This window comes from Ochotona princeps, chromosome 2 (genome assembly GCF_030435755.1).
Source record: "Ochotona princeps isolate mOchPri1 chromosome 2, mOchPri1.hap1, whole genome shotgun sequence".
In the NCBI taxonomy this organism is placed as follows: Eukaryota; Metazoa; Chordata; class Mammalia; order Lagomorpha; family Ochotonidae; genus Ochotona; species Ochotona princeps.
In genome coordinates this window covers 77,807,216-77,829,618 of record NC_080833.1, presented here as the reverse complement: position 1 = coordinate 77,829,618, position 22,403 = coordinate 77,807,216, and the positions used below count along the sequence as shown (strand labels likewise).

At 44.4% G+C, this 22,403-nt stretch overlaps 1 protein-coding gene across 1 annotated transcript in view; it reads left to right on the top strand.

The window, feature by feature from the left end:
- TGFBR3 (transforming growth factor beta receptor 3) overlaps positions 1 to 22,403 on the top strand; it is a 198,771-nt gene that overhangs the window by 171,536 nt on the left and 4,832 nt on the right. The window contains exons 12-16 of the mRNA XM_058659133.1: positions 291 to 449; positions 3,834 to 4,133; positions 7,695 to 7,815; positions 16,466 to 16,507; positions 19,032 to 19,139. Of these exons, the coding sequence (XP_058515116.1) occupies positions 291 to 449; positions 3,834 to 4,133; positions 7,695 to 7,815; positions 16,466 to 16,507; positions 19,032 to 19,139 (730 nt within the window). The remainder of the gene's footprint in view (positions 1 to 290; positions 450 to 3,833; positions 4,134 to 7,694; positions 7,816 to 16,465; positions 16,508 to 19,031; positions 19,140 to 22,403) is intronic.

Here is a 22,403-nt window from a genome sequence, read left to right as displayed (position 1 = left end):
TGGGCCGTCCTTGACTGCTTTCCCAGGCCACAGGCAGGAAGCTGGATGAGAAGTGGAGCAGCTGGGACAAAAGCCAGTGCTCAAGTTGGATCCTGGTCATGCAAGGCAAGGATTTAGCTACTAGGCCACTGCACAGGGTCCCTTTATAGACTTTTTGAGGAACCTGCAAGTTTGTTTGGGTTTAATCAGGGGTTATTGTGAAAATACAAGCATATTAAAGGCCAAAACCCTTGAAGCTACCAGGCATTTGTCCTTCATGTGACGGTGATTTTATGTATTTATTTTTCCAGTTTAATTGCAGCCTGCAGCAGCCAGGGAACCCAAGTAGCTTCCTGGACCAGGCCAACGGAAACATCAGTTTCAACATGGAGCTGTATAACACTGACCTCTTCCTGGTGCCCTCCCAGGGCATCTTCTCTGTCGCAGAAAATGGTCACGTTTATGTTGAGGTGAGACCTGACCCTTCAGTAGGCTTTTAGGTTAGTGTTGAGCGATAGTCCCTCTGATAGGAGCTAGAACACACTGTACACACCTCCTCCCCTCTGCTACCCTGACCCTCCCAGGGCACTTGACCTGATCTGAGTGAGGTCTTGGCTCAGAAAAACATTTCCAAGTTGGCTTCTGACCAGAGCAGGAAACATCAGGATTTCATACATTAGGTTAAATTCTACATACTTTTAAGCGAAATGCACTATGCTACCATATCTCAAGGAGATTGGCTAATTTTTTTTCTTGACTTGTTTCCAAATGAGTGAATGTATTGAAACCGTGCCCTGCACATACCATTAGTGTATGTAGCATGCACGTGAAATGACAGCCAAACTTTAGGTAGTGGTGGTCATAATAAAATAATAATAGCACGTGTTTCTTGAAGCTTTATTATGTACCAGACCCACTTGTAAGAATTATAGCAATTCATTAATTCTTCACAACAGTCTGACTTGTATAGACTAACAATATCTGCATTTTGTGGATGTGAAAATTAAGGCACAAGCTTGGCTGAGTTCTCACAACTATGTTTCCATTTTGCCTGCTGTCCTGGAAGAATGGCATCCATAGGTGTGCTGTGTTGATGTGAGGCGGAAGGCTGGCTGGTGGAAGGGGAGCAGCTTGGGGTGGAAATGGGATACTTCCATACCTCAGAGGTGACTCCAGTGCCTGCAGTTCTGCTCGGGGAAGGAAATTAACTCTCACATTTGACCAACTCTGGCACCGTGCCTATGGGCTCTGGCTGCTGGTTTCACCAATCGTGATCGTATGGCTTCTGCCCCTCTTCGCACCTGCCGCTTGAGAACTTGCTCTTTTGGGAAGCATTTTCTTTCTCTGCTGAGGAAAATATAAAGCTCTCTACCCACTGTTCCTAGTCATAGATCTTTCCTAATCCCTCTTTCTTTCCTGGCTACACAGTCCACATGTTCAGTCGGTCGACAACTCCCTGTTGTGCTCTGGGCGTCAGGGGTGCTGCCTAAGTGCAGTTGGTCCTTTTCCAAGTGTGTGCCTTCCTCAGCGAGGTCATGGCTCTGCTTTTTGCTCCTCAGTGGCCAGTCTTGCTTGTGGATCTCACACTGAGTGTGTCGTCTATTCTTTCCCCACCTCCACAGGGTTAGCTTACTTGACCTATGTTATAAGTTGGATTTTTTTGTTCTCGTCCATATCTTATACTAAGTACTTTTTGGTAGTTAAACTTTATGAGATATTGTCAAGTGATGAAAAATAAATGCCCTAGGTCTTTTTTGCTACCATTTTTAATGTCAAGTACATTGAGGAGAATTGAAGAGCTGATTGCAAACTGCTTTATTTTACTGTTGTTTAAAACTACAATACAAGAGGAAATCTCAATCTTTGCTTGGTCTTCGTCTCCCAGTTCAGATGTCACTTGTGATAGGAAAAGTATTTACCTCTGTCAAGTAAAGCTGCATAAATCATGGACTAGGCCTACAAAACTGCTTCCACATTTTTTCTCCCCTGCATCTCTCTTTTCTCCTCCCAGAATCCTCTGTTCCCTCTTGGCCACAGTCTTCTCCTTTAATCCAAGACATTAACCATTTTTCCACCTGTTCTTTGGTCATCTGTGTGTGATCCCTGGTCCCATAATGGCAGTTTCTCTTTAAATTTGTTTGTCTTGGGGACTTAAAAAATTGTTTATAACCCCTCTCCCCAGATTTCATTCGGGAATAGTACTACTGCTAACAGCCTTGTTGTTGGCACGTGACTGCCAGCTTGCTGATGACCCCAGGAACTGTATCTTACAGTGGCAGAGTCCTTGTTCTGTAGGTGAGGAAGCTGAGCCTGAGCATGTGATTTCTTGAGATCTACTCACTTGGGAGGCCCCAGTCCTCCTGCCAGTCCTTTCCAGCCCCTTTAAGGACTTGCTGCCAATATTTTTTCCCATTCTAAAGCAGAATTTTGGAGAGGCCAGACATTATGCCATTACATACCTTCTTTGAGAATAAAAATTTGCAGTCACCCTGTTACGTATTTTTACACTGGCTAATTTTGTTGAAGAGTACTTTTTAGTAATAAGGTGTATGTTGTTTGCCATCTTTCCAAAGTGGACTAGCTTGCTTGTCAGAAAGACTGCAAAAAAAAAACAAAACAAAACAGGAGTAGAGGTTTGTAGAAGGATGACATCATAGTGACACCCTCTTCCTTCTCAGCACCTGGATGGTTGAGAGTGTCCTGTAACTGTGGGGGAATCTCTCACAACAGGGCTGTGGATTCGAGGCCCCAGGCAATGTCAGGGGGTTCCCCTGGGTATCTCAGAATGAAAAGTTTGTTTATATCTCCATGTCTCCTGAGAGGATTCTGAGGCCACTGGCCTAGGGGTGTAAAAACTGACTTTATTTCTGAAGTAGTTTAAGTTTATTTTCATCCTAAGTTTAGTGAAGGAATGAGGCATGGGGGTAGGGGTGAGTTGGTGGGGGCGGGGTAGTTCACACAGTGTCACCCAATGGAGAATCCAGTCCAATCTGGAGACTTTAAGCCGAGTTCAGGATGGTTGAGGTTTGAATTCTGTTTACACTTGGCTCAGCACAACTTCCTGTTTCTAAAGAAAAGAACCTTAACAAGGTTTGGACCTGGCCCATACAAATGTTTTGTAAGAGGGAAGTGTAAATGACTTGGAACAGTTTCCATATTAGATTTCCCTTAAAATACCCCTGGGCTTACAGAGTGAAGGGGAGAGTCCTTGGCACGGTCTTGTGAGCAGCTGGGCCACGTTGCCAGGACTGTGATGGCCACCAGCTTGCAGCGTGCCTGACGTCCTGCTGCCCCTGCTCCCGGGGCGGCTCAGGTCTGCTGGCAAGCGAGGCGGGGCTTCACAGGGCCCTGTTGTCCTGCAGCCTTTACTGTTTGCTCTGTGCTTGTTGGGAAGCTTGGCTTTGCCTGCCTGGGTGGAATAGATTCTGCCTCTGAAATCTTTTTTTTTTTTTTTGAGTAATTGTTTTTAAATCTTGTCTTACAAGCATACCCTGTTGTAATATTAAGGGCTTTACCTGTGTTTTACTTATTTTGGAAAATTTGAGGTATGTGGTGTGCTCATTGTTTTTTATCTCTCCCCGAGGGCTTGCGGAAGGTTGAAGACATGTATTTATCTTGTATTCCAGACTGGCATTTGAACCAAGTAATGTACTGTCCCCTCCAGTTTAGATGGAAATACTTTCTTCTACAAGTATTTGTTACTTTGGCAGTGATAAGGGGAAGCTGCACTTGTGTTAAGAAAATGAAAATAAACAGCATGTCATGCCAAGGGTCATGTGGGTACATTGCTCTGTGCCTGTGGTGGAAGTGACTTGCTGCCATGTTTCTGAGTTCATCTTTCTGTACTTTCCTAGGTGTCTGTCACCAAGGCTGACAAGGAGCTGGGGTTTGCCATCCAAACATGCTTTATCTCCCCGTATTCGAACCCGGATAGGATGTCTGATTACACCATCATTGAGAACATTTGTCCAAAAGATGAATCAGTCAAATTCTACAGTCCCAAGAAGGTGCACTTTCCCATCCCGCAAGCCGAGATGGACAAGAAGCGATTCAGTTTTGTCTTCAAGCCGGTGTTCAACATTTCGCTGCTCTTCCTCCAGTGTGAGCTGACCTTGTGTACCAAGAGAGAGAAGGACCCCCAGAGGTTACCCAAGGTCAGTGGGAACTTCAGCTGCTTGCCTGTGACCTTGGCATGTTTAGGTGAGGCAGTGGCCTGCTGAAGAAGTTGAATCCCGAGTTAGGCAGGTTGAGGTTTTCGGCTTGGGAATTGCCCAGTTGAAGTCATAAAAATCAGCGGTAGAAGGGACTGTGAGTTTTATGGAGTCTTAGAGAATAAATCCTGACAGTATGCTTTTTTTTTTTCCATGCGTGCTACTTAATAGTACTTCATGAGCAATAAATCAAGACTATTTTCCACTGAGGGAGAGAGAGAGAGGTCTGGCTTTATCTTTGCTATTCAGATCGAGTACAGCGCCAAAAGGACAGTGTGCTGAGAGGACGAGTTCAGTGTGAGGATTAATTTTTCCAGGCCCCACTGAGGCTTGGATTGCAGTTATTTTTTGACCCTTTCTGAGTGAGTTATAAGGTTGACTTATCTCAGGAGGATTTCTAAAGGAAACTTACAAATATTTTAATATTTCTCAGTTTCGTATTGGTTCTTCATGTTTGCCTTATGTCACTCCCTACACGGGACTGGTACGCTCTGTTCCCATAACAGAAACCACAACCATCTGACCTTGCTGGAGTAGCTGCTGCAGGGGGATCTGCAAGGTTCATTACGATACCTCATTAGCTGGCCTTATGAGTGTAAGAGGCATCTTTAGCCAAAGCTTCATGTCTATGAGCTGTTGTAATCAGTTATGATTGCATACATGCATTTATTCTGAAGACGCACACGAAGGGTAAACCAGCATTGCCATCCCCCATCAATTGATGTCGGGAGGGCAAAAATCAAGCTAAATCCTTTCTCATGCCTGATGGGATTCTCTCACCTCAGACACAGGTTATAAGAAGTAGTGTGAAGAAAGAAGGAAGAGACTCATCCTCAACAGGGCTACCGTGCTCTGAATCCCTTGCAGCCTGATATTTCCCCAGCATCCATTTCTCTGATAGCAAAGTGAATTTTGTTCACAGATGAAAACTCAACAAATTGGATTATAACCATCCGAAAGCAATTAGACTGTGTCTGTGGAAAGCACTGATACTTTAACCTTACGGGCATTGACCTTCCAATGACCATCAAGATTGGGCTTAGTGATCTATGGTGGAAAGCCATGGGGAACTTGATACTTGCTTTGGGACCCACCTGCTTCCTATAGTCTAAAAGATGACCTGTGGGAGTTAGGGACCCAGGAAGGAGGCCTGGTGGTTACCGGGGATCGTTACTGTTGTTACCTGTGGCTTTGGCTATTTCCTTTTCCCTAAGCCTGGTCTGGAACACCCCTGCTTCACAGTGTGTAAATCTGTGAGCATTAATCCTAGCATTTCCTTCCAGAGTGCTCTAAGGAGTATTCTAAGTCCCAGAAGAAGACATGATGGAGTCTGATCCTAAACCTCAAGTAGCCATTTACTAAGGCAGAATACTCTGGAAAGAAGTTGGGGGCTGAGAAAGCAGGCCTGCTGCTAACTAACAGAACTGGAAACAAGTCCCTTGACCCCTCAGAGCCTGCGTGCCTCGTCTATAAAACTGAAATAGTGATACCTTGTTTCCCTCCTGAGTGGAGGAACAAATGAGACCATAGCTATACCACATAGCTATACCACATAGCTATAACCATAGCCTCCTGTGCATACAGAGGAGGCTCAGGATAACCTGTTACCACTGTCTTCCACATCTGATGTTTCAGGTTAATATTCCCACATTTCTAGTGATTTCTTTTTCAATGTTTATTTAAAAAAAAGTTTATTTATTTGAAAGAGTTAAAGGGAGAAGCATTGATAGAGATCTTCCATCCACTGGTTCATTCACTAAGTAACCACAACAGTCAGTGTTGGGTCAGGTCAAAGTCAAGAGCAAGGAGTGTCATCAAGGTCTCCCACATGTGTGACAGGGTCTGAACACTTGGGCCATCTTCCGCTGCTTTCCCCAGCTCTTAGCAGGCAGCCAGGTTGGAAGTGGAGCAGCCACTTGCAACAGCACCCATATGGGATGCCGGTGTCCTAAGTGACAGCTCCCGCTAAGATGCACAGCTGGGCCCATTTCTGGTAACTTCTGACTGCTCTGTATGACTATGGAAGGAACAAAAGAATCTTACGGAAAGAGGCTCTTAAACACTGTGAGGTCTGGCGGTCCCATTTCTGATAAGCCTGAGGCCCAGAGCATATGAAGTGAATGTCTTAGGTCATTCACTAGGCCAGATTTAGAATCATGGACTCTAACTTCACTGAGGGACCCATAGGAAAGTGAAATTCAAATCTTTTCCAGTTATCTGGCCTCTGGGCAGAGCGTGCTTCCAGAGAGCGACCTCCTCAGGTGGGATTGTTCTCCTTTGTTGGTGGTATGAGACGTTGTCCTGGTATGCATCTGAGCTGCCTGTTGCGTGTTGCACAAAGCGGCAGTAACCATGAGGCCTGAAGCCTCGCTCTTTAGTTGGAGGAACAAGAGCTGACTGAGTTGGCCTTGGCTGTGGACCTTTTAAACAATTGGTGGGTTTTTCTTTTTTTGTCCTAAAACCAAAAGGCAGGGGGTGTCATTTCCACTGGGGTTTCATCAGTTGATGAGCACAGACCGAGCAACCAGAGTAACTTTAAAGGAAAAGATCTTGGCACATCATCATACTTTCTGCCAACAGACACAGCAGAGTCAAAGAAGAGCCTCGAAGAGCTCTGAGCAGCTCATCTCCTGGTCTCCACACCTGGGCACAGCTCCCCAGGCCCTGCATTTTGGAACATGAAAAGCATATGACATTGGCAGGTTTAATTTCACCTGAGCCTGTGCCAGGATTGAAAAAAAAATCAAATAAACTCGATAATATGTTGATCTTTTGGACAACAAACGCAAAATCTGTCACCTTCATACCACAAGGCATAGCATTTCCCACAAGGCAGCTCTCATCACACAGTCCCTCTAGTAGTCATCAAGCTAGGTAACACTCAAACCTCTGGTTGTTTTCTGGGAAGCCGGAGGACTGGGGGAGAAGGCAATGTTTATAAGCCATCAAGCAACATTTGCATCTTCAAATGCAGCTGAAAACACATTGGGCTTGCCATCACATCTCCCACGTTGTTTGAGGTTCTTTGAAAGCCATCCAACTCTCTTGTTTTTTTTCTGTGGCAAACAGCTGGGAATTGGCTGATAAGGGGCCTCAGGCCTACTGTGCAGGCCAGGTTGGTGATGGAACTTACTTTCTTTTTAAAGATTTACTTATTTTTATTGGAAAGGCAGATATACAGAGAAGAGGAGAGACGGAGAGGGATCTTCGTCCAATGGTTTATTCCCCAGGCAGCCGCAACGGCTGGAGCTGAGCCAGTCTGAAGCCATGAGCCTCTTCCGGGTCTCCCACAAGGGTGCAGGGTCCCAAAGCTTTGAGCCGTCCTCGACTGCCTTTCCAGGCCACAGGCAGGGAGTTGGATGGGAAGCAGGGCCGCTGGGATTAGAACTGGCGCCCGTATGGGATCCCAGCGTGTTCAAGGCGAGGACTTTAACTATTGCACCGGGCCCAATGATGTAACTTTCTAGTGACTCCCCTACTCTGCTCTGCTCTGTTCCCCTGCAGTGCGTGCCTCCGGATGAAGCCTGCACCTCGCTGGATGCGTCCATGATCTGGGCCATGATGCAGAACAAGAAGACATTCACCAAGCCCCTGGCTGTGATCTACCAGGCGGGAGAGACCAGAGGTGCGCTTTGGGAACTGAGTCAGGGAAGATCCAGTACTGCCAATCGGAGTCCAATTTTAATCCTAAGATACAGCCAGGCCCCGTTTGTGACTAAAAAAGCAGACTCTTTGCCTAAGGAATCTTTAGTTGGCACTGCAACCAAGTTGTGATACACTTGTGAATGATGTCCTTGCTGAAAAATTAGATCAGGGTCCCTGGCCTTTGAATATGCTTCCCACCAGGGAATATGGAATTCCACCTGAGCTTCAGGGAATTGCCCATAGCGACTGCAGCCTGTTTTCCCTGTGATCTGCTGGTACACATTGTTATGTTTCTTCATTAGAATGACAGGTGCCTTTCAGAGGGTGGTATGTATGATCTATCCACCTGAGGTGTTGCAGCAGGAAGGAGGGGGGACACTGCTTTGTATAATTCCATTTGCAAAATCCTACGCCATCAAGTTTGTTGATTGGCACCAAGGCTGCATCTTGGTACTCATGCAGGAACAGGTTGAGAGCTTTGTCTTCTGGGAGGAGCCTTGGGATGTAACCCCAAGAGCTGTGGCATCCATATTTAGCAGGACAGCCAAGGTGGCACCCTCATATAGGACAGGCCATTCATACCAGCCAAGAAGCAGAGCTGGGCCCCTAAGGATCTGCCAGACAGTTGTAAAGCCCTGTGGCTACAAAGGGTCATGAACAAGCAAGGAGACCCCAGGTAGCTGGCAACCTCAGAGGGTGGAACCAAATGTCAGTACCAGTTGTGACTATCTAGAGACAGCCTATCCCTGTCCAGAGACACTGCTGCTTGCAAGTGGCAAGCTCAGAGGTGGTCAGAAGTCTGGAAGGGGATTCCTAGTTTTCAGGGCTGGGTCATAGGCTACATCCTGCTTCCATAACAGCCAGAGAGAAGCCTGGGCACCAAGGATCTTGACCAAAGCCAATGAGCAGCCTGGCCCCAGTTGACTGGGTATTAGTGAAACCTACTGAACCAGCACCAGATCTATGGTGTGGGATAGCCCTGGAATGACGCTTTTGATCCTAGCTTTGTTGGAGTGGGTTTTGGCAAGACCAGGCATGGCAGAGGGGGCAGGGATGAACTGGGACTTGGGAAGCAGTTACCAGAATAGAGACATGTGGGTGCTTTCTGGTCTGTTTTTTGGTGGAGTGACCTGCATGAAAACAATCAGTGCTGCTCCAATGGTCGTGGTTGGTGGTGGCATCTGCCCCCTTCCTAGGAAAAGAGTGTGTATGGAGAGATCACAGCTCTTAGCTTTCTCTGCTCATGGGAACTCCCCTCGCTTCCTTGGGTTTCCTCATCTTTACCTAGATAGGAGAGGGTTGGACCAGTGATTCCCAGCAACCTTTTTTGCAGTAGCCCTCAACTCTGCTGTTTAAGAGAGCAGAACAGAAATCTTAAGTTCCCAACCATTCTAAAGTTGATGTAAAATGTCCAGATTAGACATGTATTGGTTCTTCACCATCATTTTTGGGCTTTGTTTATTTTATTGATTGGCTTTCAATCTTCGCAAGATTGTAAATATTTTGCCCACCTGCTGGCTTCTTTTTACTGGGTTCAGGGGAAGGAGATCAGAGTAAATTAAATGTGTTGCAGAGTAATCACAGTTGGGCAACAGTTGGCTGTGTTTTGTGCTGAGAAAATGGCTTAACAATAGCAGCTGCTGCCTCATGCTAGTCCGTTACCATCACTGATTTTGAGAGAGGTAGTTGCGCTGGTAATTGAAAGCGGCAGCTTGCTCTTTCCCATGCCAGACAATAATGAGGTATTAATATTGCAGCGCTATAACTTCCAGCAATTCATTCATTCTACTTTTAAGACTGGTGGTATTTTTCTCATTCACTTCTCTTGTGTATTACGTATTTTATCGAAATTTTGTGCAGATATACTGAAAGTTCAGTATTTTCTTTACATAAAATTTCAAGAAGAAAGTTTTACCACTGTCAAGGCAATTTCATGAGATTTGCTGACTTGAGACTAGATTTTAGTGGGGAAGCAGGGGCTTGAAGAAAATGTGTTGATTAGGTTTGTTACATAGATTGGGGAGGTGGTAGTGGAAGGCAGCTTCCAGGCAAATTTGCATTGCAGCAGTGCACGGAAGGGGTTAGGGCTTCCAGGGGCAGGTTTAGTCTCTCTCAGGGACTCGTATTACCTTGATGTCTTTGGACTCTCAAATTGGGTCACCCCCATGCTGAACCCCCAAAGTCTATGCTTTCTGCCTCCCAGTGAACTGGATGACTCCTCTGAAAAGAAAATGTGAACATTTGCCTTGATAGGCTTGAATTGCTGGAAGGAGGTGGATCACCTACTAGAAAGAAATTTTTGAGAAGGAATTTCCCAACCAATGGAACTCCTCCGTGTCCTGCTGCCTCTGTGAGCTCTGGAGGTCCTGCCAGAGTTTGGCTATCCTGGCCATTGGTTGATGTTTCTCAGCACTTGGATTTTCGGGGGCAGCAGGCAAGGGCTCTTGGTGCCCATTTTCACAGCCAGGCCAGGAGTCACTGTGTGACCGCTACTGCTGATGGTGTGGACATCCTGCAGTGTGTTTCTTTTTCCCACAGACAAGGAGAGTAGGCCAACAAGACTGAATCAGTCAATCTGGGTTTCTTTTCTGGGTCACTGGGGCCTGTTACTGTTGTTGTTTTTAGTGTTTCTTTATTTGACAGACACAGAGAGCCCTCTCATGCATCCGTTCACTCCCGACATGCTTACAATAGACAAAGCTGAGGCAGGGATCAGACCAAAACTCAATCCAGGTCTTCCAGCTATTTGAGCCATCACCAGTGTCTCCTAAGGTGCACATTAAGGGAAATCTGGGAGCAGAACCAGGACTTGAACCCTGGCACTCCAGTTGAAGTGTAGGATCTTGGTGACTGAGCTGATGGCTCACCTCTGTGCCACTATTTTAGATAGAACCTTCTAGAGCACATTTTGGGAATCAGCATAGGTTAGCCCTTATTTTATTACTTAAACTTTCCATAGTAGATGATGGTGCTGGCTGTAAGGATAATGCTGGAAGTGATGATGACCTGACACTCATTGAGTATTTCTTGTTGTATAAGACTTTGTGTCAAATGCTTTATGTGGATTATTGCGTTTAATTCTCATAGCACTTCTGCATGGGAAGTGTTATGTAACTTGGCCACGGTCATGCAACATGTGAATGATAGCTCTGAATTCAAATCCATGTACTTTGATTCTAGAGTCTTTGCTCTTAAGCCGTGTGTCTGATCTAGAGGGAGGTTGGTCACAATTCTAAAGAAAAGTTAGGAGTTACTGGGGCAGCCACCTAGCTCTTCATATTCCTTCTCTTCTCTACCTCCCCACTCCCTGCCTTTTCACAATGTGCATTGGTATTCAAGATAACACCCAAATATTCTAATGGTTATGAATATTGAAAGAAGAATTTTGGAAAACACTTCATCCTCCCAAAGGGTTAAGGTGGGAAACATGCTCAGTCTGAGAGCTCATTAAAGTTCAGAAGTTCTCTTACTTTGGATTGTAACTCATAAAAAGCTTCAAAAAGCATGAATCATTTATGCATTTTATGGTTTATGGCAAAACAATTAAAATAGTTGAGGTGGTGCCATCCTGCCATATTTTCTGGAATATTTTGAAGTATAGGCATGTTCATGCTGTTTACTTTGGATGCTGTGACAACTCTTTATAGAATTTGAAAAATACTTGGGTTTACACAATAAAAATGGTTATGCCACATCAGCAAGAATTTGAAAAATGGTGAAAGGAAGGGGTAAGCATTTCTCTGCAACTTAGCGTACATACACAAAAATGTGCAGACGTTAAAAAACAATAAATATCCTGCCTGTATTTGTAGTGATTTACTTGTGCTGCTTCTTAGCAAGTTAAATGCCTGGAATGCCAAACTTTCTCCACGTTCCCACTAAATAGCTTTTTAAAAACAAAAGCACCTGCATATCACTGACACTCAGTAAATGTTCATTTCCACTCTTTCCTCTTGACCTCTTAGCCAAGCTGGGTTTGGAGTGAGGAGTAAGAGAAAGGAGGAAGTGAAAGCTGTGCGTGTCAGTAGGAAGTTAATCCTAGAGAAGCATTGCTTTTTGAAACACATCTGATCTTTCTAGGATAAAAACACTGTAAATGACCAGCCAGATTTTGTCATTGGGCTTAGGTAGAGATGAGTAGAATTGGAAAAACATGGGGAAGATAGGTGACAGAAGGTCTGAGGTCTGGCATATTCATCCAGTATGGAAGAGGGGTCTTATAATGTTGTGCTTCACATCTTTAAAACGTTTTCTTTTGGAAAATTTCAAATACACATAAAACAGGATGGTAGAATACAACCACCATGAACCTTTCTTCTGGTCTCCTCAGTGGCAAGTTCATGGTAAGTCTTGGACTAGCACTCCTGTCATCCACTAGATTGCTTTGAGGAAAACTCAAGCATTTAATTTCACCTGTAAATATTCTGTGCACCTCCAAAAATGACACACTATAGATCTGGAGTATGGAACAATTGAGATCAGTTAAAAAGAAAAGCAATGTGAAGACTGAGTTATACTAGGGAAAGTGACTGATGATAAGATACACGTGGTTTTTATTATTTAATCTGGAGAGGTGTGTGCCAAATATGCTAGACCTAAAGTAGGCTAATTGTCCTGACTACAAGGCCTTCACAGTCTGGTGTAGCATTTATGATCCTCAGCACCATCCCTGTTTGGAATAGGATGAATCTTCACTGGGGTGAGGAGGGAGAAAGGGCTTTCCTGGGCATTGTAGTAAGTTTAGTAGCATCTTTGGTCTCTACTCACTAGAACTCTCCCTGAGTTGTAACAACCCAAAATATTTCCCTCTTCTATATGTGCCCTATGACCAAAAATCACAATGGAGAAGCACACATCTAAGTGACAGGATAGATTAAATGAACAGACCACTGCGAAGCACATTATCAATACTGAGAAGACCCAAAATGGGGTCGGAACAGTGACACACAGTCCTGAAATCTGTGACTGCAATGGGATCTACACGAAGGCCTCCTGAGCTGGCAGGAAGACCCTTCCTCTTCCATCTTTGCCAAATACTTATAGAGACATAGGCATTTAGTGTAGCAGTCAAAGTTGTCACTTAGGATGCCCATGTCACATGTTGAAGTGCCTGGTTCCAAGTCCGAGATCCTCTTCTGATCTAACTCCCTGCTAATGTGCAACCTGAGAGGCAGCACATGATGTCTCAAGCACTTGGATCTCTGTCACCCTCCCATTTCAGTGGGAAACTTGAGTTATAGGCTCCTGCCTTCAGCTTGGTTCCAGCCTGGCTGTTACCAGTTTGAGGAGTGAACCAGTGATGGGTGATCTCTCTCTTTCTCTGTATGTGTGTGTGTTTATGACTTTCGTATAAAAGGAAGAACAAAGAAGTAAATCAAATGTCAATAGGCGTGTGTACCACTTTGACGCCTTGTTTGCCTGCAGGCCTGCTTAGGCCTACAGTGTTTAGAAGAACTGAATTGGAAATTGGAGGCCAAATCTGTGGTTGGTTACTCATGCATAACCCCAGAAATACCTCATTTATGAAAACCAGCCCTCCCAATCTGACAAGGGAAGTTTTGGTTCTAGAAGCAGACCAAAATTTACTCATCATATACGAGAAGATTGAATTCAGAATGCTGATTATTGTTTACCCTTTGTGTAAAGAATCTATTGTTAAAATTCTCTTGCAGCAATAGCCAGGATTCCTTTCATGCAGTCTTATCCTTAAACCAAAAGTAAATATTGTTACGTCCACTCTTCCTTTCAGCATGCCAGTGCAATTATAGGTTCTGGTGGAGATCAGACTATTTTAGTTATACCCAGGGGTTGGGGGCATTTGAGAGCACCAAGTTGGAGGATGAAACTCTTTCCCCCTGGGTTCTGCAGCATGTGCTTGTTGCTCTTTATGCATTGTCATGAAGGAACTTCGCCCATGGGAAATGAGCGATGACTGTTTCTGTTTAGCTCTGGAAGGCCCCTTTGTGGAGTGAGGGTGGAAGATTAGAGCACAGCCTAAATCTATTAAGCATTTTAAAACATTGCCATCTATCACTCAGCCTTGCTAGAAAACCCAAATTCTTGCATGTAAGGTCTCCTTTAGGGAGAATCGTTACTCCTAAACCACTTGGGGATTCTGAGTGACAAAATTGAACCAAGGGCAGTTGATTGTATGGAACTCTTCCCAAAAATGCGTATGCCTCTCCTAGGATGCACACCACAGGGGCTTTGGAATGCCTTTGGACTTCATTCAATGGAGCAAACTAACTAACCTTTGCATTTTGTGGTGAGCTATCCCTACTTCAGGCACTTCTTGAAAAGTTTTAAGTGAGATGTGTGAACGCTGGCTGTCACATATAAAATATCCTACCAAGTGTCAGTATTGTTATTGCTCCCAATATGGTCTGATGGGACCCAACTCCCCAGAGTATATTGTGTTGCTAGTGTGGCAAGTATGTGTTCTGCACACCAAGCTAGATTTTCTTTGAAATGCAAAAACTATTTAGATGTTCCAGGCAATTCTACTTCATACGTTTGCATATGTCCTCCTGGGTCTGCCATGTTGCCCAGCTAGCCCATCCAGTAGTGGTCCTTTTCTGAGGCCAGACTCTGGGCCACGCTGCTTCAGGCACATGAGTCAGCCCTGCCAAGATAGCTAATCCTGCCTGTTGACCGTCCTCTCTCTTTTCAACTCTGTCTAGCTTTTTTGTGATCGTAAACATCAAGTCATACACTGCTTATTCCATTCACAACTTCTTCCATGCCACCTTTAACCTCTAACAAGAGGACAGAGTCTGTAACCTTTTCTAGAAAGGCTTCAAGGAGAATCATCATGGTTTTGGCCCACCCAGTCACTGTTGAGCTGCATGGTGCTGTAGTTGTAGTGTGACAGTGTACGGGGCACCAGCATAACTGTACTCACATAAAGCTTCGCTGCTGAAGGATATTTGGATTGCAAAAAACATGTGTATCATGTAATAGTCTTTTGATTTGAAAGCATATCTCAAAATGTAAATTCCAGTCATAACTTGTGGGCTATCCAAAGCCATGGGGTGATGCCATGGGCTCCTAAGTCCTGTTCTGGACCATTCTCACCTTTGAAAGTGGTACACAAGGAGTTACTTGGTGAACAGCTTGCCCAGTGAAGGACAGGGCAGTACTCACAGACTGTTGGGCTACCAGGAAGGAGCATGAAGCCCAGTTCTTCCCTGATCCTGATGTTTTCCAGCTGTAACCTTGGGCTGATCCCATGCTATCAGAGTTGCAATCTGTTCATTTGTGAAATAGTGATAAAAGTTGTTTTTGGTTGTCAATGTCAAATGAGATTTTGGCTGTGTAACATTTTGTGAATACAGAGGCATTCTGCAGACCTCGAGGCAGAGAAACACGTGACTAGTCTTTTTATTCCCGGTTTCCTCCATGTTCCAAGAGTATAACCACTTTTTCATCAGCTTTCAGCAAACTCTTTGGGGAGATCTATTCTGTACCATTTGGAGCCCTGATGATAGATAAGTAAGAAATAGACCTTGACCTCAGGGAAAAGAAAACACTGTAAAATTACACTGTGGTGCAACTTGCATGTGCCATAAACAGGTTTGGAATGAGCAGCCATGGGAGATCAGCTCTCCTGGGCTGGAGATGGAGCCGTGGGGAGAGGCAGGGAAGTCCTCCCATAGAACATTCCTGTAAAGCAGACCTGGGGGAAGGGAGTAACAGGGGTGGCTTGCAAAACATGATGATATGGAGAGTTTGGGAACACTGGCTGGGCAAAAAGAAAGGAACCTCATTGGAAGAGGAGAGAGAACTCTGTGAGCCATGCTAGAGAGTATGACTGTCCTCTCCACCCTCATAAATGATGGGAAATAATTAAGGGCAGCTACATGACTAGCTCTGGGCTCTTGAAAATGTCACTCTGGGGCCAGATGTGGAGGAGGAAGTGTTGGGAAGGCAGGGTAGTAGTGGGGAATACCAGGAGGTCTGTGATACAGCAGCTGCATGGCGAGGAGCTGGCCTGAGGACCGTGGCTGTAAGGATAGAATAACCATGCTTATCCAAATCTGAGCATGAAGGTACAAGAATTATTTTGGACAGGGCATAATGTTGTGGGTATATGGGAGAAGAATGGTATTCACAGCTACCTTGTCCTTTAGTAAGTAAGTATAAAGGTACACACACACAGGCGCTGTCAGACAAACTCCCTCAGTTCAGGCACTTGCCTTCAAATTGGAGCCAGCTGTACAGTTGGTTGTAAACAAAGTAGATTGTGTAAGACTTGGGGTAACCCTTGCTATCATTTTGATATCCAGTGAAAATCACTGATGTTAAAACTTTGACGACACGCTCCCTTGCTGTGGTTCTGGCCCCAGTGGGGCCAGCAGCTCAATGTGGGTCTCCTAAGCAGGTGAAAGGGGCCTGATCACCTCTGCCATCATCTTCCCCAGGAGTCCAAGCCTGGTATCAAACCCAGACACCCCAGTATGGTGAAGATAGACCATGGCAACGTCTTAACCATTAGACCAAGCGCTTGCCCCTACCAAGTAAATATTTATCAATAAATAGGGAAGTGTCAACTTCTGCTGAGATTTTGATGACTCTTGGCTTAAAGGTTGATGTCTCTGTGGAATGCATTATGGTTTGTGTTTTTGTTTCAGAAAAAGGTCCAAGCATTAAGGAACCGAGTCCAATTTCTCCACGTAAGTCTTTATGCAACTATTTCGAAATAAAACCTCCTGGGCTTTTCTCAGAATGACCTGATTCAGGAACGTTTGCCAAACTGATAAGGGGACTTGTACTTATTTGTTTTCCTCGTTGCTCCTCTTCTTATTTTGTTTTTTTCCGTTTTGCTGTCCTTCTATCAACCTCCTCTTTCTTTTTCCTCTCTCCATCTTTGCCACTTTCAAATAGAAATGTGTTGAACCACCGGCATGTATAGGAAGACAGCAGCGCACTTTATTTCATGCATGTTTTTTGATTATTGGCATGCTTAAGACTGTTGTGCTCTGAGGCACTGATGTGCAGCTAAGGGAGTGGTTTGCTGTAAGTGTTGTCAACAACACAGAGCAGCTCTGAGAGGCAGTACCAAGGAAACCACCTCCCCAACCATGAGGACAATCTTTAGTCTGAGGGATAGGAAGAAAAACAGGGAAGATAGGGAAGAAAAAAATTAAAAGAAAGGGATAAATGATGAATTGGAAATTGTCTAGGCCCAGAAATCTTTCAGAGAAATATTTCAGTGACGTAGTCAGGGTCATCACAGGCATTAAAGCAGGACTTGAACCGGCCTTCCTGACCGCCCACCCACAGCTCTCCTAGATGAGGCCAAGTTGGGTGGAGAGTGCTTGTCTTTTTCCTTCCCCAAGACTGTCAGGTTGCTCTCCAAGGCTGATTTCCTCACCCACAGGGAACCCACAAAGCACATCTTACACCTTTGCTTAAGAGGATTACCTTAACATTATAGAACAGTAACATGGACTTAAACCCCATGGTCACATTGTCTTGCACTTACCTAACCTGACTGAAATGACACCTCTGTCTTTGGAATTTTAAAACATTTTCACTAAAAAATGCACATCTGAAGTCATAAAAGGGCAAATCATCTTCAAAAAAATCTGTTCTACAGACTAACTGAACTAGATAGCTTGATGGCCCTGTTGGTTTTAACCTCTCCCCACATCTTCAGATTTCTGGGGAGTCCTCAGCCCTCTTATAAACTGCTTCTGTTTGCCTCCTGCCTCATTTTTCAAGATTTAAATGAACTCGCCAAAGGACACAGAGCTAACAGAGAAGGGACCAGCACTTGGGAGCTAGGATCCTTCCGGAATTTTCCAGCATGACATACTTTCCCCCTTTGGAGTTCAATGACTGTTCAAGGGTCACTTTTTCTACAACTGAATGAGTCCCTTTCCCAGAGTGCATTGAAAGCCCAAGAGATGTAATTTACATAGAAAACAACTTCTCTTGCCCTTGACCCAAGTGGAAAGTAGACTCATGTGTCGTGACAGTGTAAAATATTCAGAAAACAGAGGCCTTTGAAATTTCATTGTACAAACCCCCCCTGCTTTGGAAACTGATTTTTAACATTTGGTAAGTGACTCCAAAAAGATAGTTCTCTCAAATGAGAGGAAATGCTCTATTCCTGTGGCCTGAAATTAATTTCAAATCTAGAAAATCTTTGCCAAATGGAGGAACAATTGGTTCTATTTATATGTTGTGCTGACCATAAAACTGACATCAGTTCCCACTTACAAGTATTTCCGTTCCCTTTCTAGAAATGTCGTGGTTGGAGAAGTGTTAAAAAGCAAGTTAGTTTAAATGATACAAAACATGATTGTGAAGATTGAAGGTTTAATATAATATCAGTGAAATGGTATAATCTACAGGAGTGGTTGAGTCTTGGTCTCTGACCCTCCTTCCTGTAACCTTGGCTATTTTTAAATATTCATGAGCATGTTTGGAAAGTGTTCAAAGTGTGTGTTTTCAGTGCTGTGTCTCATTGCTGAAGGTGGCTCAGTGCATAAGAAGCTTGTGTTTGGATAATACTAGTTCCAAAGCATCCTAACTTGTGAACTTTCATGTCACCCTCTGTTGAAAGAGTAGGTCCTTAGGTCAAGACCACAATGAGACCACAGATTAAGGTCCTACAGAGTTTACAAATCTGATCTTTGGCTCAAAATGAATTGCAAACTGAAAATATTTGCACATGTCACATTTCATTTTTTCTGAAGGAAAAAATTCAAGCTATAAAATATGAAGAATTTTCAAAATAATGGGTCGATTTTATTTGAAGAGCAGAAAGAGACAGATGCTCAGAGATCCATCTACCCACCCTGCTTCTGCTGGCTGATTCCCCAAATGGCACAACAAATAAGGCTGGCCTAAGTGGCTGCCAGGAGGAACGATCTCACTCTGTGTCTCCCACGTGAGGGCGGGGACCTGACTGCATGCTGCATCAATGGGCTGCCTGTCAGGAGCCGCACTAGCAGGGCAGGACTGAAATTCCAGCCCTCCTGTAGGGGCTGCAGGTATCCCTAGGGGCATCTGTGCCACTGCCCCAAATGTCTCTTCAACAAAATACATTTTATTCAAATTTTTATCACATTCTCAGATTTTATTAGTCAGGACTCAGCCTTTAGGACAGTGCATGTAATACAAACAGGACGCTGCGGTGTGCGATGCAGACTAACTTCCAAGTGTGTGTGTTGGTTCCCTCCTTTGTAGCCATCTTCCACGGACTGGATACCCTCACCGTGATGGGCATTGCCTTCGCAGCATTTGTGATTGGAGCTCTCCTGACTGGGGCCTTGTGGTACATCTATTCTCATACAGGTGAGTGTGACAGGTGAATGCTATTCATTAGTACACATCTGGAATGCCTGCCACTTAACAATCAGTGATTCATGGGGTGAATGATAGAAGAGAATGTTCATTCTCTCAACTTTCACATTGATTTGATACAAGTTGAGTCTTGCCAAAAATATAATTGGCTTCAAGCAGGAGTAGAAAAGAAATGTTTGAACTCTTAGTGCCCATTGTAGCTGTGATGTTGGGGAATTATAGATTCCAATAAAGAAGCTGTGAACCTGTGGCTGAAAAGAGTCAGTGTAGGCAAACTGGAAGTCAAAAACCAATCCTTCAGAGCTGAAGACTACAGCACACAAGCATAAATGGACATGGGTGAGGTAGAACACCAGGCTTTGATTTCCACGGCTGCCGACCTAAGCAGCACTGTTCATGGGAGTCTCCCAACATGACTAAAACCACAATTTGTTCACCATTTTTAATCCCATTCTATGTCTTATTGGATAAAATTCTCATATCGTTCTGTTTAAATTTTCAAAGGATAGTTTGAGAATGAATTAAGGCACTTCATTGTTAAGCCACACTCCTTCAAGCCCCAGAATTCTGGTATGCTTTTCCCTCTCCTCCCTACATTTCCCTAGGTTGAAATGCCCTGGTCTGAACAGAGAACATATCTGAGCCCCATACAGAATGTAGGCTAGCAAGGGGAGCCTGGGGTACAACAAGAACCCAAGAGTACCCACCCGTCTGTTGCTTCTTTCTTAGCTTGCTTACAAATTTGGGAAGGAACGACATGCGTTTTGAGGCATATCTGGAGAGCTTGCTGCCCTAGTTTGCTCTTGGATACTTGTAGTTTATACTGTGAATCTGGGTGGATTGTGTTAGATTAATGAGTCAGAGGCAAGTGACAGGCCTAGCATCTTTTGTTTAGCTTTGTATTCATTTTCCATTAGACTAGTATATACCAACTGGCCCAGATGAAAAAAAATGACCAATTTTAAGAGGAGCATGGAGCGACATGAGGAGTCATATCTTAATCCTCTTGATTCCAACCCTTTTTCGTCAGATTTTCTACTAAAAATGCTGTATCCCTTAGCTCTGAAGTGTTTCAGGTTATGGAGAGGAACAGAACAGCTAGACCCAACATGGGAAATTGGTCCAGTCCAAAGCTGACCTTTTAGTAAAAGTTTAGGCCAGTTTAATAGTGGGGCTTCAAGTCCTCAGGTTATAGTTTGCAACAATGAGTGAAATATGTTTGTGTGTGTGTGTCTGTGTGTGTGTGTGTGTGTGTGAGAGAGAGAGAGAGAGAGAGAGAGAGAGAGAGAGAGAGAGAGAATGTAAAATTCTGGATATTCAGTAAGAATATTCTTCCTTATGGCCAGTTTATAAAGGGCCTAGAAGGGAGAGTTTTTAACAGAGTAAATAATTTTGTCATGGAACTATTGACACATCCAGATCTCAAACTAACTGTTCTTTGTAACTTTTTCCAACCTCTTGTGTGGCTGAGAAGTTCTGGGGCTGTTGGCAGCCCATGTTGTCTATTGGGAATAAACTGGAAAGTTCTCCAAGAAGACCGTGCGGACCTGAGGATTTTATAAGTCTGTCACCCACAGTTGCTGACTGTGTACCTGCTCAGCCACTGGCGAGTTTTGATCATAGAGCAGGACCCTAGATCATAGAGTCAAGCTAGTCTTGGGCCACAAAGACAGATCCAGGCAGAATACAAAATAACCAGTTGGCACTTCTGGCACACACCTCACTGAACTCTCCTGACAATGCCAGACTCCTGTGCCTAGCCAAGTACACAAACTTGACCCAACTACAGCCAGGCTGTGTGGCATGGACTGCTAATGGCTGAGTTCAGAGGCTTGCTGTCGCCAGTGACCTTTCTTTCAAGCCAGAAATCCCAGGAGTGAATTCTTAAGGAATGAGAACAAGGACATAGGCTTGTAAATAAGTTAAAGAACAGCAAAGCCAAAAGGCCCTCCTGCAATACACTTCAGCCAAATATGTTAGGCCAATTTGAACCCTATTGTTTGAGCTCCAAAGTCAGTTAGCATTAGTGAAGGAACAGCTTTAGAATCACAGGTTATTAAAAGCTGTACCATCTGGTTTAGTATACTTGCTGTTCATAAAGAACAAACAGCAGCATCATGCGGGCACAGAGAAGGTCCACTTCAAGACCAATGGTAGTTTCTCGACTAGCCCCAAACCAGGGACAGCAGCAGCAAGTTTAGACTGTTAGGGAAGCCGATAATGGGGAGAGGTGGGGTGTACAAACCCTGACTTAGTCCATTCAGTTCTCAGGGTGACTACAGCTGAGGATCTTAACCCATATGTGGGATATTTAAAGGTACAGGTAGTGTTCACTTATAGGTCAAAAACAGTCCTTCGTTTGCATGCCTTTCCTTTGGGTATACCTTCAGCATAGTACTTAAAACCAAGTCACATCACTGAATAGTGGATATTGGCTTAGTACCTGGAACATGTGTTCATCTAGAAGGGCTGAGATTCCACTTTATCCTATAACACCTCTGGGCACAGTAAGAGATGTTTGCTGAAAGTAAAACAAATTCTGTCAGGAAGCCTGGGTTCCTAAACAGCCCCTATCCCCTGCTGTGCAGAAAGGAGGTGTGGTTGTGATTGGAAAACAACCATAGACACATCATGATGGGACCTCGCTAAGTCAGGGGTCCTGCACCCCTAGTCCCTGCAGGTCCGCAGAGTCACATGCAAAATTGTATTAATTGTTTCCTTGAGGATAGGGGAAAAGCTTTACAGCATTTTTAGTATAATGTTTTCATTATGAAAGCAGTACGCACATACCGGTAAAGACTGAAATAACTCCGGAACAATCAGATCCCTGTGGCTCCACCCTCTCTCCTCCCTCCCCAGATCAGCATTTCTGACTTTTACCAGAGGGGGGGGAGGGGGAGCATTTCCACATCTCGGAGTAACAGTTTACTGCTGCTTCTTGATGTGTTAGTTGGAGAATTCAGTGGTTGACCTCTGACAGTGGGAAACGAGGACTTAGCTCCATACCCTTCCCGGCCCCTTCCCCCACCAACCTCCCAACAGAATTATACTGAAATTTTGGACAGATCTGCATTTACTGTTTATGTTGTTATGCCTACCCCAATGCTAATAACCACAGCTTAGCCATGTAGTGTAGTATTACTGTTATTTTTCCTGTATGACTTTTTGATTAATAGTTGCCTTCGTAACGCACTGCTTCCCACCCCACCAAGCCGATCCAGTTAGCTTAGTTTTCTTCTGACTTCAAAGTTTTTA